Source organism: Coloeus monedula, assembly GCF_965178545.1.
Source record: "Coloeus monedula genome assembly, chromosome: 1".
In the NCBI taxonomy this organism is placed as follows: Eukaryota; Metazoa; Chordata; class Aves; order Passeriformes; family Corvidae; genus Coloeus; species Coloeus monedula.
Genome location: NC_138781.1, coordinates 3,070,650 through 3,083,659, shown reverse-complemented (window position 1 = coordinate 3,083,659; position 13,010 = coordinate 3,070,650). Strand labels below are relative to the sequence as shown.

The following is a 13,010-nucleotide window of genomic DNA, read 5'->3' as shown; positions in this document are numbered from 1 at the left end:
CCACAACCCCCTACAACAACCCATGGCTAAGACTTTTAAAAGTGATTATTGATTTTTAGATGTTTCATTTTCAGGTTCTGTACCTTAATATGCCTTGTAAATGCTGCTTTTCAACACAGGCTGAGCAGCCCCCTTGTGGTAAAAATTGGTCTGAGAAATGTGTTTCAGATCAAGTGATCAAAAAAATGAGTGGCACTCAAAATCCGTAGTCACTTCTGAAAGCCTCAGTCAAAGTAAAATGGAACTATCTCTAAAACCTCCTTCCTCATTTCTGTTCAGTCTTAGCTGACAATTAATGCCCAACTCAGCTCTGTGAAAAACAGGTGGTTGAAAAATTTAGCACAGAAATTGTAGTGTAAAAGGAGCAGCCACTTTCATATTTACTTCCTCAGCAACATCCGAGAAATGAAATTCATTTTACGAGTTGAAACAAGTTACTATTTCTATTTTCTGGATGTGTGCATGCCACAAGACTGTGTTTTTTCCAGGTCTTATACTGTAATATTTAAAAACAACGCAGTTATCAGGCTTTAATTATCCAAAAGGAAACAAAACATAACTCCAGTAATGGGGATTGACTTAAAGGAGTTAAAAGTGGGGAGAAATTTAATAAGTTTTCAATTTATCCTGGTTTACTGTTCAGATTATAAATTCCATGAGTTGTAAACACAGATCTTAGACTGTGTAACAGAAACAGAGTTTGGTTTGTTTGAACAAGCTTAAATATTTGCCTTGAAGGCAATTGATTTAAAAATCAACATATTATCCTTTATAGTTTAATGGAGGTTCAATCAGTGATGTTGGGTGTTCATCCCATCCTAGAGTGGACATCTAAAACAGGTCAGATGTACCCTGGCCAGTAAGTGTGTATTTCTCTCTCAGCTATTTATTCTGGTGATTCTCAGGGTCCATTTTACTTAGACATCCATACTGTAAACATCCAACCTTTCCTGAGGTGAATCCCACCAAAATAACCACATGTTGAAAACAAAACAAAAATTCTCCCCTTGAAAGTAGACAAGAAATCGTTATTTTCAATTCTCATGGTTTTCAGCCCCTCGTAACAGATATAAAATCTCTTATAGGATCCCTCCAAATGCCTTTCCATGTTTCAAATTACCCTTCTTAGTGGCTGATTTAAATCAGCCTCTCCTGGCTGGTTGTAAAGCAGCTATTTTGTTCTCTGTAGCAGCTGTTCCTAGAATCCAACATGCAGGGATCAAGGTCCTGCTCCACAGTGTATGAGCCTGTTGCTTTGATGACCACACTGTCTCAGCGTATGTGACAAAAAATAAGTGGTACCTCCAAAATTACCAGCCAGTCATGCAGATTCCATTCTGAGCTCCCTCCCCATCACCAAGGATGATGGATGAAAAACTGCTTTGGTGTCCTTACTAGAACTCTGCTAAAAAGAAGGGATCCACATTACAATGAAAATCAGGAATACCTGATCCAATTCACCTTAGATTGATCCCCATCCTACAAGTTTATGTTACTCTCTGATTGTTCTCCACGAGCATGCAGTCAACTTTCATTTAATATATTGTTCTGTTACCCTCTGTACAAGGCCAGACTGCACAGGTCGTGTGCATTTTGGATGCATAGCGCTGCCCGCCTGCCTTCAGGGTGTTCGAGTTTTGGTTTGTCTGTGAATCAGCACATCACAACAGCCAGCAACAGCCAATGCATTTTAATTTTGGTTAATTCTTTAATTTCTGCTTCAGTCAAGCAGCTGGTTCGTGCTGTGACTCCATTCTGTCGTGTCCGCTTTCCATCTTTGTGACGTGTCTCATGAAATGTGTTGAAAGTGACCTACCTTGGCCTGTTCACAATATGCTGAAAAAAATGCTAATCTTGTCATATTTAGCAGCTGCGTTCAGAAATGCTACTGTAAGCCTAAGAGGGCTAACCAGCACTCTTGCAAGATGTCAGAACTATCAACCATTACCCTGTAAGTGTACGCACTCCTGTGACATTACTGTGTGTGTATGACGCATGTTGCAGTTAAATCAGTTAAATGAATGGATGAGAGCAGAGGGGAAGTAACCAGAGAGCAAAGCATTCATTTAGTTCTTGTTGCATGTAGAATTTTTTTGTTCTTGTTCTGTGCTTTTGCTGATGCGCCACGATCGAGGATTTGAAGGTTGTTTTAATTTTTTAATTTTTTTTTTTTTTTTTTTTTGGTAATTATGGCTGATGCTATTTATGGTTTTGGGTAGTGTCTGTACAGAATTAATAGCTGCTCTTTATTGTACAGCAAAAAGGTGAGAACCTTCATACTGAGAGAAAATGTTTCACCTGAAAGTTTCCTAGAAAAACTGGGTGAGATTGAGTCAATCAGACACTCAGTGGGTATAAAACATCTTCTGTTCATTGCACTGAGTGAAGTTAACTTAATAAACACCCAGGTGTGAGGAAAGGCTAAAGTTGACCTAATATCAAAATGAATTGTGTCTATCAGAAGTTATAGAATCATAGAATCATTGAGGTTGGAAAAGACCTCCAAGATCATCACCTTCAGTCCAACATTGTCAAATATCATTGCCAAATATAGAGTGAGGCATCCAGAAGAATGAATAAATGCCATTCAGCCAAGAGTTGTGTGAATTAATCACCATCCCATAGTCCACCTGACTCCCTGCTCCTTGCACAAATTACCCACAGATTTTCACAGATTCCTGGAGTCATTAGGGATGGAAAAGAGCTTCAAGGTCATCATCTCATTTTGTTTAGAAGAGGTGCAATTTCAGATGTTTTCTGATGGTCAGTCTCCTGAATTTCACGGCAGTTTTTTTAAGTGTGAATCAACATTCAGAAATGTCCTCACACACAGACCCGACACTGCAGGATTTTGCTAAAGAATATTTAGTAGTTATCTTTGACACCATTAAGGAAAAAAAGATTATTTTATAATTTAACTGCATATATAGTTATGGGTTTTTTAGTTAGAAAAAACATTAAAGTGAATTTTTTATATGCTTTCATATCTCTTTGAGGTATTTAAGAAATAGACCAATGAAGATGCTGAAAAATGTTCAGTCAACAGACTGGAACTGTGCAAAAGCAGATAGAAATAGAGGAGAGGAAAACAGCAGCTCCGTCTTCTACACAGAGAGCAGCTGAAGACTAAGAACAGTTAGGTAAAAGTAGGAGTTAGGTTTAGGAGGAAATAGTTTGAAATATAAAGTTTGCTGCTTAGTGGACATCCTGATGCAGCACAGATGTCATGTTGGGCCTTTGCAGAGAACCAAATTTCATATTAAATGCAGCGTTTCTGAAAGATGGGAGACGGATAACTCTCTAAGCTGAAATCCTCTGCCTAGTCAAGGGCAAGAAGAGTTCAGCCTCAACAGGAGGTATTTAAACCTATTTTTTGTGTGTGTTAAAGTATGAAAGTCTTGGTAAGCTTTTCTCTTTTTCAAGTCCTTGCTCTGGAGATGGAAAAATTAAAAACCTGGAATCACTTACTGTGTTCAGGTGTTTCCTCAGGTCTTTTGGAAGTGATCCTACAGGCCTAATTAAATTTTTGGGAAAGATTGGAAAAGATCTATCAGGGAAATTACTGAGGTTCCTGAAAGTGGTGTTAATATGTTGAGCATTTTGTGATAAAATAGATTCTTCAGTTTATTAAACATGAGCTGTGTTGAGCATTTCATTCTAATGACATCCTGTGCCTTCATGGTTTGCTCTTTATCCTTCTATTTGAAATACTGTTATGATTATTTTTTGCACACATTTATCATGGAGATGATGAATATGTACCTTTGGCCAGAGAAACTGGGTTCCTCTCATCTAAACTTCACAAATCAACAGGGCAGCAATTTCTATGACAAACTCAGTCCTGGTTCCTTTTGAGGTCAATTAATAGATTTAGGATGTGATAAGAACTTCCTTAGGGGCAGAGGATTTGTCCTTGTATGTCAGTGCTTCTTGCTCTTCATAAAGAATAAAGGGAATGTAAGTGTGGATTTAATTTAACTAAAAATAGATGCCATCATTGCAGATATGTCAAAGCATTAAGTTAATCAAAGTATACATTAATAGATGTACTCAGTACCCACAGGGTTTACAACAGGAGTCACCTCTTGTTAAAGAGACATCTGTAGCACACAAGAATTATGTTTTAAAAGTCTAATTTTCTCTGCAGTGACTTTAGAGACTTTTTTAAAACAATTTCATTATCAATATCTACACTATGTATGTCCAAACCTTGGTGAGGTAAATGTTGTTGCAGGACTAGAGACCTTGATGTCTTCATTGCAGAAGTTTATATTTGATCAAAGTATTTCACTTAAGAGAGCTTTTAAACTGGGCAATTCTCTTATTTTTGAGAGGTGGGACTAAATGGCAAAACAACAATATAATCTTACTTCAAAGTCTGTGGTTTGGAGACTTTTGCTTCTTTTTTGATTTTTTTCTCTCAACAAGGGTGAGCGGTTGAGACTTAAGCAGTCTCCTTAATAAGTGTGCAATAGAAAAATAAAAGCATGATTCCTTCAAATACTGGTCAAATTAGACAACCTTCCTACTTTGTGTTTCTTTTACCATAAAGTTCTCATTTTATTTTTCAATAGAGGACTGAGGGAAAACAGAGGACTCTGCTATCTGTTTGTTTGTACTAACACTTCATGGAAAATCCACATTCATAGCCATGCTACTGGAGAAAGTCTTATGTTTGAAGTGTTTTTAAGGAAAATAAGAGCTGGAAAACAGAATGTCAGCCTCAACAAAAATTGATATTCAAATAGCTTTTTTTAAAAAATAACCCTAAGACTTCCCTCTCTGTGGGGAAATCTGAACAAGGCTTTCACTAGACCTTTTGGAGAACATTATCTTTCAAACAGCCACTTGAATGATCTTTGTCCTCAGAACTTTTAGCTTCACCCCCCAAGTTTCTTGTCTGTCTGAAAGAATGGGGGAAGAAAAGAGGAGGAATATCTTTGGCTGTAACACTCCTGAGAATTCCATTATGTCATTTAAGATTTTCATTCCCCGCTGCACGTAAACTTAGACATCTCACAAAACCTTCTTTAAGTCTTCTCTCTTCCCAGTGTTCTTGAAAAAAAGCAATTCTTCATCATCATCCATGCAGGCATTAATATCTCTCAAGTTTTTTCTTATCATTAAAATCTTCTTTTCCTCTTTATAGATCTTAATAATCTATAAACTTCAGAATGTGTTATTTAATGCATTTTCTGCCTTATTTTTATGACCATATTGAAGACAACATCTCAACTAAGTTGATGATGGCACTATATTTTAAGTTTCTATAAACTAATTACGTGATTAATCAGGTATAAATAATGTCACAAAGCTGAAAGTAAAAAAAGATTTATTCTGCATCTTTCCCTAAATTAATCTCCCAAGAGTGCAGTGGGACAGAACATATTAATACACAATTCTATTCTGACTTTCAGATCAAAACAACATTTATCCTTTTGTTGTTGTCCTTAAGTCTGAATATAAATGATAGAAGATACAGAGAGATGATACTTTTTGCTCCAGTTTATTACCTTTAATATGATTTTTTTTTAAATTCCATGACTAGTTTAAGACACTTATATTCTTTACATACATTTTTTACAGAGATAACATTACTCTATAATCTCTTCAATGTTTCTGTTCCTTTTTATTAACCTGATTGCATGTCCATAGAGAAAAAGAACTAAGAAGGACTCCAAAAGCTCTTTTACACTGGCTTACTCCTGTATAGATTACTTTTTTTTAGAGATCATCAAAGCTGGGCACTCTTTATGCTCTTCATCACACTGTTCCAAGGTTGTTCCTCTTTTCAAATGCTTTTGGCCAATGTGTAATTTTTTAACCCACAAGAACGGTGTTCTCTGGTTTGTGGGGTCTTTCACCAAGACCTGAGGTTTGGTGTCCATCAGACATTTAGGGCAGTCTCCAGGCAAGAGTTGTGATAAATTTATCCCCATTATGGCCCAAAGTCTGACTGAGAGACACCAGCACTGCACTGATGTCCCATTCCCAGTTCACTACTGGAGATAACTGTGCTCTCAGAATTCTTGGACATGAGTTAATTAAATCTTCAATGCTGCTAAAACAAGCACATCATTTTGGGTTATCATCGAGCATGTGTTGGCAAATTCAAATCTGTCTGCAAGGTACCAAATAGATAAAAGCAGAGGGGACATTTGAGTTTTAACAAATATGCAGCTCTTCAAAAAATCTTTATGGCTTTTTTCCTTCTTTTGTCCTCCATCTGCCTTCTTCCCTTACCTGAATGTAATCAATTATATCCTTCTCCTCTGAAAATGTCCTGGAGGTTACTTTAGGTGGCTTTGTTTTTATAAAGCACTTGCGCATTTTCAGATCAACATCTGCTTTCTCTTTGCTCTTTCTTTTGCTGCTCAGTCAGCAAATGACACTCACCAAAACAGGCCCGAGTCTTGGCTGGCCCCTGCTTTGGGGGAATGTCACCAGTTAAGTGCTCACATGTAACACATTCATTTCCAGCCCTTTTGTTTATATCTGCTGGGCTTGATTTCCCTCTGAAACCTCTTTATTCTGAAGCAACTGCAAAGTAGTTAAACAGTGGAATTGCACTCAGGTTTCCAGTAGTATAAATGAGACCAAAATCAAACCTTCAGGAATAATTGTGAGTATAAGAACAAGAACATGCAGGGGGGGTTAGCTTTTATTTGTATGGCTGTTGTTTTTTTAGCTTTATTTGTGCAGTTGTTTTGGAATTTTTTTGCTGTTCAGAAACATTCACACACACACACAAAATCAACAAAAAACCCAAGTGATTTCAAATGCTCCACTGGGATTAAGCAAGAGGGTGAGAGGTTTATAATTGTACCATGGTAGCAGTCTGAATCCTTTAGCAAGATTCCCCTCCTCATTTTTTGGCACGGTAGGAGGAAATTCCAGCTTATAATAATGCAAATTAAAATAGCAGCAGAGAGCATTTAGCATTATTAATGTGCCATTACTGTAGCAGTGTGAAGAAGGGGGAGCAAACTGCAGTGTGTGTGCAATCAGTCTTTGGGAGCAAACAGGAATGTTGCGTATTTGTTTGTATAATTATGCAGTGTATGTATTTCCCCAAAGTCAGTCAGCAAAATATTTTCTGTGTTTTCTTCTTTAATTAAAGCACAGGTTGCTAATTGCAAGGCTGCATTAAAGTTCTCTCCCTCTGTTGTGACAGGAGACTGGCTCGCTCCACCCTGCTGCTGATCCCCTTGTTTGGAATTCACTACACGGTGTTTGCCTTTTCTCCTGAGAATGTCAGTAAGCGGGAGAGACTGGTGTTTGAGTTGGGACTGGGATCCTTCCAGGTGATTATGCACTGAATTCTGCCTTCCTTAGAACCAAATCTCTATTCTTTATAACTGCTTTGCATGCACAGCTCTCAGTGTCTCTGCTCATTTATGTGTATGTTTTGTATACCAGGATTTTGGGTTTATTTGTTTGCTTGGTTGTTTTCCTTTTTTTTTAAATCCAGCTATTTTCTGGCATTCCTTCAGGATTTGAATTACTTTTTTGTTTTCTCTCCCATTTCCCTAGGGTTTTGTTGTTGCTGTTCTCTACTGCTTCTTGAATGGGGAGGTAAGACTTTTAATATTTAGCGTCCCTCACCTATCATCCACATCCCATTTTCTTGTGGGAGTAACTGCTGTTCTAACTGTCCATTCTAACTCACCATCTACCATAATCCCTGATACCTTAGGCTGAATCTCACAATTCTCAGAAAAAAAAATAAATAAAAGAGGATTTGTAATGTCTTTTTTAAACCAAAACATTGGCCTTACCAGAGATGATGGCTCAGATTAAGGCTCCCTAATAGGGGTAGGGTATGGACTGGTCTCTTTTGAAATGTCATCCCAGGTGCAGAATTTTGCAGTGGTTTTGTTGAACATTGCCCTGTTCTTGCCAGCCCATTCTCCCAGCCAGTTCAGCTCTCTCCAAGAGGTCTGACATGTCCCTTTCACCACCCAGTTTGGTGCCATCAGCCAAATTGGCGAGGGTGCTTTCAATCCCTTCACTGGGATTGTGATGAAGATGGTGAGGCCCTGGCACAGGGTGTCCAGAGGAGCTGTGGCTGCCCCTGGATCCCTGGCAGTGTCCAAGGCCAGGTTGGACAGGGCTTGGAGCAGCCTGGGATAGTGGGAGGTGTCCCTGAATGTGGGAGGGGGTTGGGACTGGATGGTCTTTAGGGTCTCTTCCAACCCAAACCATTCTATGCTCTGTGTGGAACAGTGTGGGGTCCAATATCAATACCTGGAGGACCCCACTAGTGATAAGGTGCCAGGCTGAGTAAAAACCATTGTTCACCACCCTCTCAGTGTGGTCTCTTTCCCACCATGCAGATCACCCACCCACTCCTTATCTTGCCAGCTTTCCTAGGAGAAGGGCTGGGGGAAACTGCCAAACCCTTCACTGAAGTCCAAATTTTCATGGGTCCTGGGCCTCTTTTTCTGGCACCAACCAACTGGTGCCAGCTTCTCTCCTGAGCCCTGCCACCTTCACCCCTACACACAAACAGCCCAAGGGTGTCAGATACCCAGAACCATCCCCCACACACCACCTGGGTGCCTTGCAAGCCTCACAATCCTCTCAGCACATGGCAACTGCTGCTGCTGCTGGCATCAGTTTCCCACATTTGTGGGGTTTTTTTCCGATTCACTTGTGTCAATCTGCATTTCCCTGCCTTTGTTTATCTGGCTGAATATCTGAGGTAGTGGTTTTCTGAACTGATGGAAGAGGGTTCCCTGCTCAAGGTTGCCTTAAGAGGAACATCTAGAGTTCATCCATTCTCTCCTCCACTGCTACACATCTCTTGTGCACCCCAACAGTTGGAGTCTTTTCCTAAAATCTCCTTCTTTTCTTCTTTTCAAGGGGGCTGAGTGCAGGTATAGCCTGACATTGCTGATCTCTGGTACAAAAGGTTTCAAACTCCTCAATCCAAGTGATTCCTTCTCAGATAAACCACAGCAATCTCTAAGCTCATCAAACAAACTCATGGGTCATCTTTGCTCATGGGCATAGTCAAGATCTCCTGAAGGCCCTTAGAGAGAGTGGGGGGTGGTTCTTAGCCAAACCAACAAAACCAGGTTAATTAAAGCCATTTTCCCTCTCAAGATATCAGAGAATGGTGATGAAAGAATGTCTTGGGCCTCCACTAAATTTCCTACAGCAAGAAAGGGTTTGGAATATCACACTGTCCCAGATGCAAACACTATTCCCATTTTATAGAGATAATATAACTCCATGCTCTATCTAATTTGTAAATATCTATACTTTAACCAAAATAGGAATTTGGAGGTCCTAGAAGGAGAATGTAAGTTTTCCAGTTGGATTTTTCCTCCCTATAGTTTTTGTCCATACGGTTGAAGCCCTTGTTTAGCATTTCAACTTACGCTGATCCATTTTGACAATATGAATCCAGGAAAATCTAGAAACTACTGTTACAGACAAGAAAAACATCTTTGACACAGAAGCTCACTGGAGACTGGAAAAATATATTGGGAAAACATCTCTGCATATTTCCTTGTTCGTCCCCTATTTCATTCAGAAATATGATACAGGAATGAGTAATAGACCAAGTAAATGTTGGTCTGAACTACTGTGATCTCTCTCATATTAAATCTTTACTATTTTATATATTTATGCATATGTGCACACCCTAGCAGTGTTGCCAGGAAACTGGTGATGAGTGAAAAGAAGAAAAGCTGTGGACTTATTGTCTAATCGAATTTCTGAGCGTGGATTGTTTTACTCTTAGTGATTTACTGGGGGTGCCCATTAAAAAAAAAAAAAAAAAAACTTTCAAGAAAAAAAAGGGTGTCACAGATGAACATTAATCCCAGAGCTGGTCTGCTTGGAGAGAATCTGAAAGCAGGAGGCAATGTTTTCAGTAAACATCCATCCATTAATGGCAGGTGAGAGCAGCTGCCTGTGTGGACGGGGTGTTTCAATATTTTCCAGTACTTTTTGATTGCTCGTTTCTTTGGCTCCTTATTATGTCTCTGGTAGTGGCCATTGATGAACACAGGCTATTTTTTCCTCCGGGTAGTGTTGATCAGGTCTTCCATGCACCTCTGGGCTGATCCCAAATTATCTGAAGTCAGACACAGAACATGGGCTGGGCTGTAGTTCCCACTACATGCCCAGACCTGTTCCAGCCATGGAGAAGTAACTTCAGATTTTGCTGAAAATTGGAGTTTAATAACAACCTTAAAAATAGTTCTGTGGAATTGTGGGTTTTTTTCTAATCTTGATAATTTGTCAGCATGTCCTCGAGCGGCTAAGTACATAAAAAATGACCTTTTGAAGTTTCTCCCTAAAGGTGCAATCAGAAATAAAGAGAAAATGGAGGAGCTGGAAAGTCAACCGGTATTTTGCTGTGGATTTCAAACATCGCCATCCTTCTCTAGCGAGCAGCGGAGTGAACGGGGGGACACAACTCTCCATTCTGAGCAAGAGCAGCTCTCAGATTCGGATGTCCAGCATAAATGCGGAGAACCTGGCGACATGAGCAGCTGAGGAGAACATAGCAACCAACGAGCAAACCAAAAACCATCCCTCGAAAAAGAAAAAAATGAAATAATAGTTTTGGTGGTGGTGCAGGTCTCTCCTTTCTCCTTTCCTTTCCTTTCCTTTCCTTTCCTTTCCTTTCCTTTCCTTTCCTTTCCTTTCCTTTCCTTTCCTTTCCTTTCCTTTCCTTTCCTTTCCTTTCCTTTCCTTTCCTTTCCTTTCCTTTCCTTTCCTTTCCTTTCCTTTCCTTTCCTTTCCTTTCCTTTCCTTTCCTTTCCTTTCCTTTCCTTTCCTTTCCTTTCCTTCTTTCCTTTCATCTCTTTTTCCTCCTCTCCTCTCCTCTCCTCTCCTCTCCTCTCCTCTCCTCTCCTCTCCTCTCCTCTCCTCTCCTCTCCTCTCCTCTCCTCTCCTCTCCTCTCCTCTCCTCTCCTCTCCTCTCCTCTCCTCTCCTCTCCTCTCCTCTCCTCTCCTCTCCTCTCCTCTCCTCTCCTCTCCTCTCCTCTCCTCTCCTCTCCTCTCCTCTCCTCTCCTCTCCTCTCCTCTCCTCTCCTCTCCTCTCCTCTCCTCTCCTCTCCTCTGAAAAAGCAAAGGAAATGTGTAAATATCTCTTTTTAACAGTCACTGTAAATACCCAGCTGTACTCAAGACCATCAATGGAGAATGTTTAAAAGACAAACAAGAGGCCAAACCCACCCACTCAACTATTGCCATTGCAGGGCATCTGCGAGTAATCCGTTGTCCGTCCAAAGTAACAAGTGATTGCTGTGCAGTTGTGATCCTTGGTTGCCAAACTGATCCTAGTCTGTGAATGGACATGACCGTTGTCATTTTTCCACTTGGTTTCCATTTTGGGTTGGATTTGCCTATTTTTTTTCCCCTAGTCCAACATGTCTTAGCCTGTCCCTGTCTTTTGGCACGTGAATTTCTGCAGTGTTTCTCTTTGGAGTCTTAGGATGGAGCTAACATGCTTGGGTTGATCAATCCAGCTGATTCAGGAGGATCTCCAGAAAATTAAGTTCATGGCTGGATTTAGTCAGACATTCCCGATGGATTTAAAGGAACAGCTGTGACAATGTGAATCTGCACATCAGTGCAGGAACTTCAGGCGAGAGCAGTGGGATCCGCTGTGCTTTTCCGTACCCAGGGACACTTCCAGGAATGCTTTCTGTCCTAGCTAAGCTGTGAATTTTCTAAAAGGGCCGTGCAGTTGAGATATAGCTCTATTTTTGGCATCAATTGATAGATTGATCATTTGGACTCTTTGAATAACACAAATAATTGTCCCTTCCCTCCCACTTTAAGAGCAAGAGTCAGTTCCAGGGTGGCCTTTCTGTCCAGATGACCTTGAACCCTCTGCATCAGTGGCCAGAAGTGGCATTGGTGGCTTGGGCAATGCTGTCACAGAGTGCCGTGCCTTTGCAATCTGGTTGACTTCCATGTGCTGACTCTTCTCTGCCAGAGCAAAGAGGCACGAGGAGGACCTGGCAGGATCACTCTGGAAGGTAAAAAATCACCTGCATTTGGTGTGAAAAAAATGACTAAACTGAACACTAAGATGGCACAGAAGGAAAGGATAAGGACTTTGGATGATTTCTCACACCTGGCAGTTCTCTCTCTCTCGGGATATTCTGTTTGTTTCACCACCAATGGTCTTACTGCTTTTCTTGGAGAGGAACTGGAATGTTCTTTCAACCTTTGCCTTGTAGTTAAAGCCACGACTGCTACAAATCTACTTCAACCCCATGTCGATGATGTCAATTCTTAAGAGTCTTTATACAGCGCAAAAAAGGCTTCGAGGGCCGTCCTAGCGCTCCCTTCATCTTGGATTTATGGATTTATGAACTGAGAAATATATATATATATCTCAAATATATATATATGTGCGTGTATGTGTATGCATATATTACAAACAAAGACGAAAATGGCATTTTAAATGTGAAGTTTTGAACTGAAACTAATAGTAACCAGGAAATTCAAAATTCAGGCTTGTTCTTCGGTGTTAGTTGACATGATCATAAACTAAAAACAACAAAAAAAGAAGTGAAATACTCGGAATTTTAGTGTCAGCTGAGTGTGAGCTTTTAATTTCACTGGTTTTTGTTAGTTTAAGTAAAAGAGAAAAAAGAGTTTTAATGTCATTTTAAGCAAAGATTTTTAAAGATAATCCTAGTTTACTTATTTTTAAAAGGAGAAAAAATAAGGTCTCAGAAAGTTGTGAAAGAAATATTAATTATAATAATACTTAACACTTGTATAGTCCTTTATGGGAAATAATCTGATCTTGGCTGGAGCCATCTAAATGTATGTAAATTTAATTCAAAACAGACAGAAATGTTTGAGGTCATATTGGTACAGGATCATGCTCTTAAGAGATGGGACAGCCCTGTCATGTGAAATCTACCCTGGCACAGAGGACCAGCAAAACAGTTGAAACCACTTCCATTTTACTCCAGGTTCATAAGTGGGATTATTATGATCCAAACACCTTTTTTTTCCCAAGCCTACAG

The 13,010-nt window shown here is 39.8% G+C and overlaps 1 protein-coding gene across 3 annotated transcripts in view; it reads left to right on the top strand.

Moving 5' to 3' along the window:
* The window catches only part of ADCYAP1R1 (ADCYAP receptor type I), a gene marked incomplete at its 3' end in the record, with an annotated part of 104,981 nt that extends 94,469 nt beyond the window's left edge, over positions 1–10,512 (top strand). The window contains exons 13-16 of one of the 3 annotated variants that reach the window (XM_082295484.1): positions 1,868–1,951; positions 7,175–7,304; positions 7,534–7,575; positions 10,316–10,504. In XM_082295484.1, coding sequence (XP_082151610.1) covers positions 1,868–1,951; positions 7,175–7,304; positions 7,534–7,575; positions 10,316–10,504 — 445 coding nt within the window. Of the gene's footprint in view, positions 1–1,867; positions 1,952–7,174; positions 7,305–7,533; positions 7,576–10,302 lie in introns of all 3 variants that reach the window. The other 2 variants (XM_082295485.1, XM_082295486.1) reach the window with 2 other exon arrangements.
* Between the last annotated feature and the right edge of the window lie 2,498 nt (positions 10,513–13,010).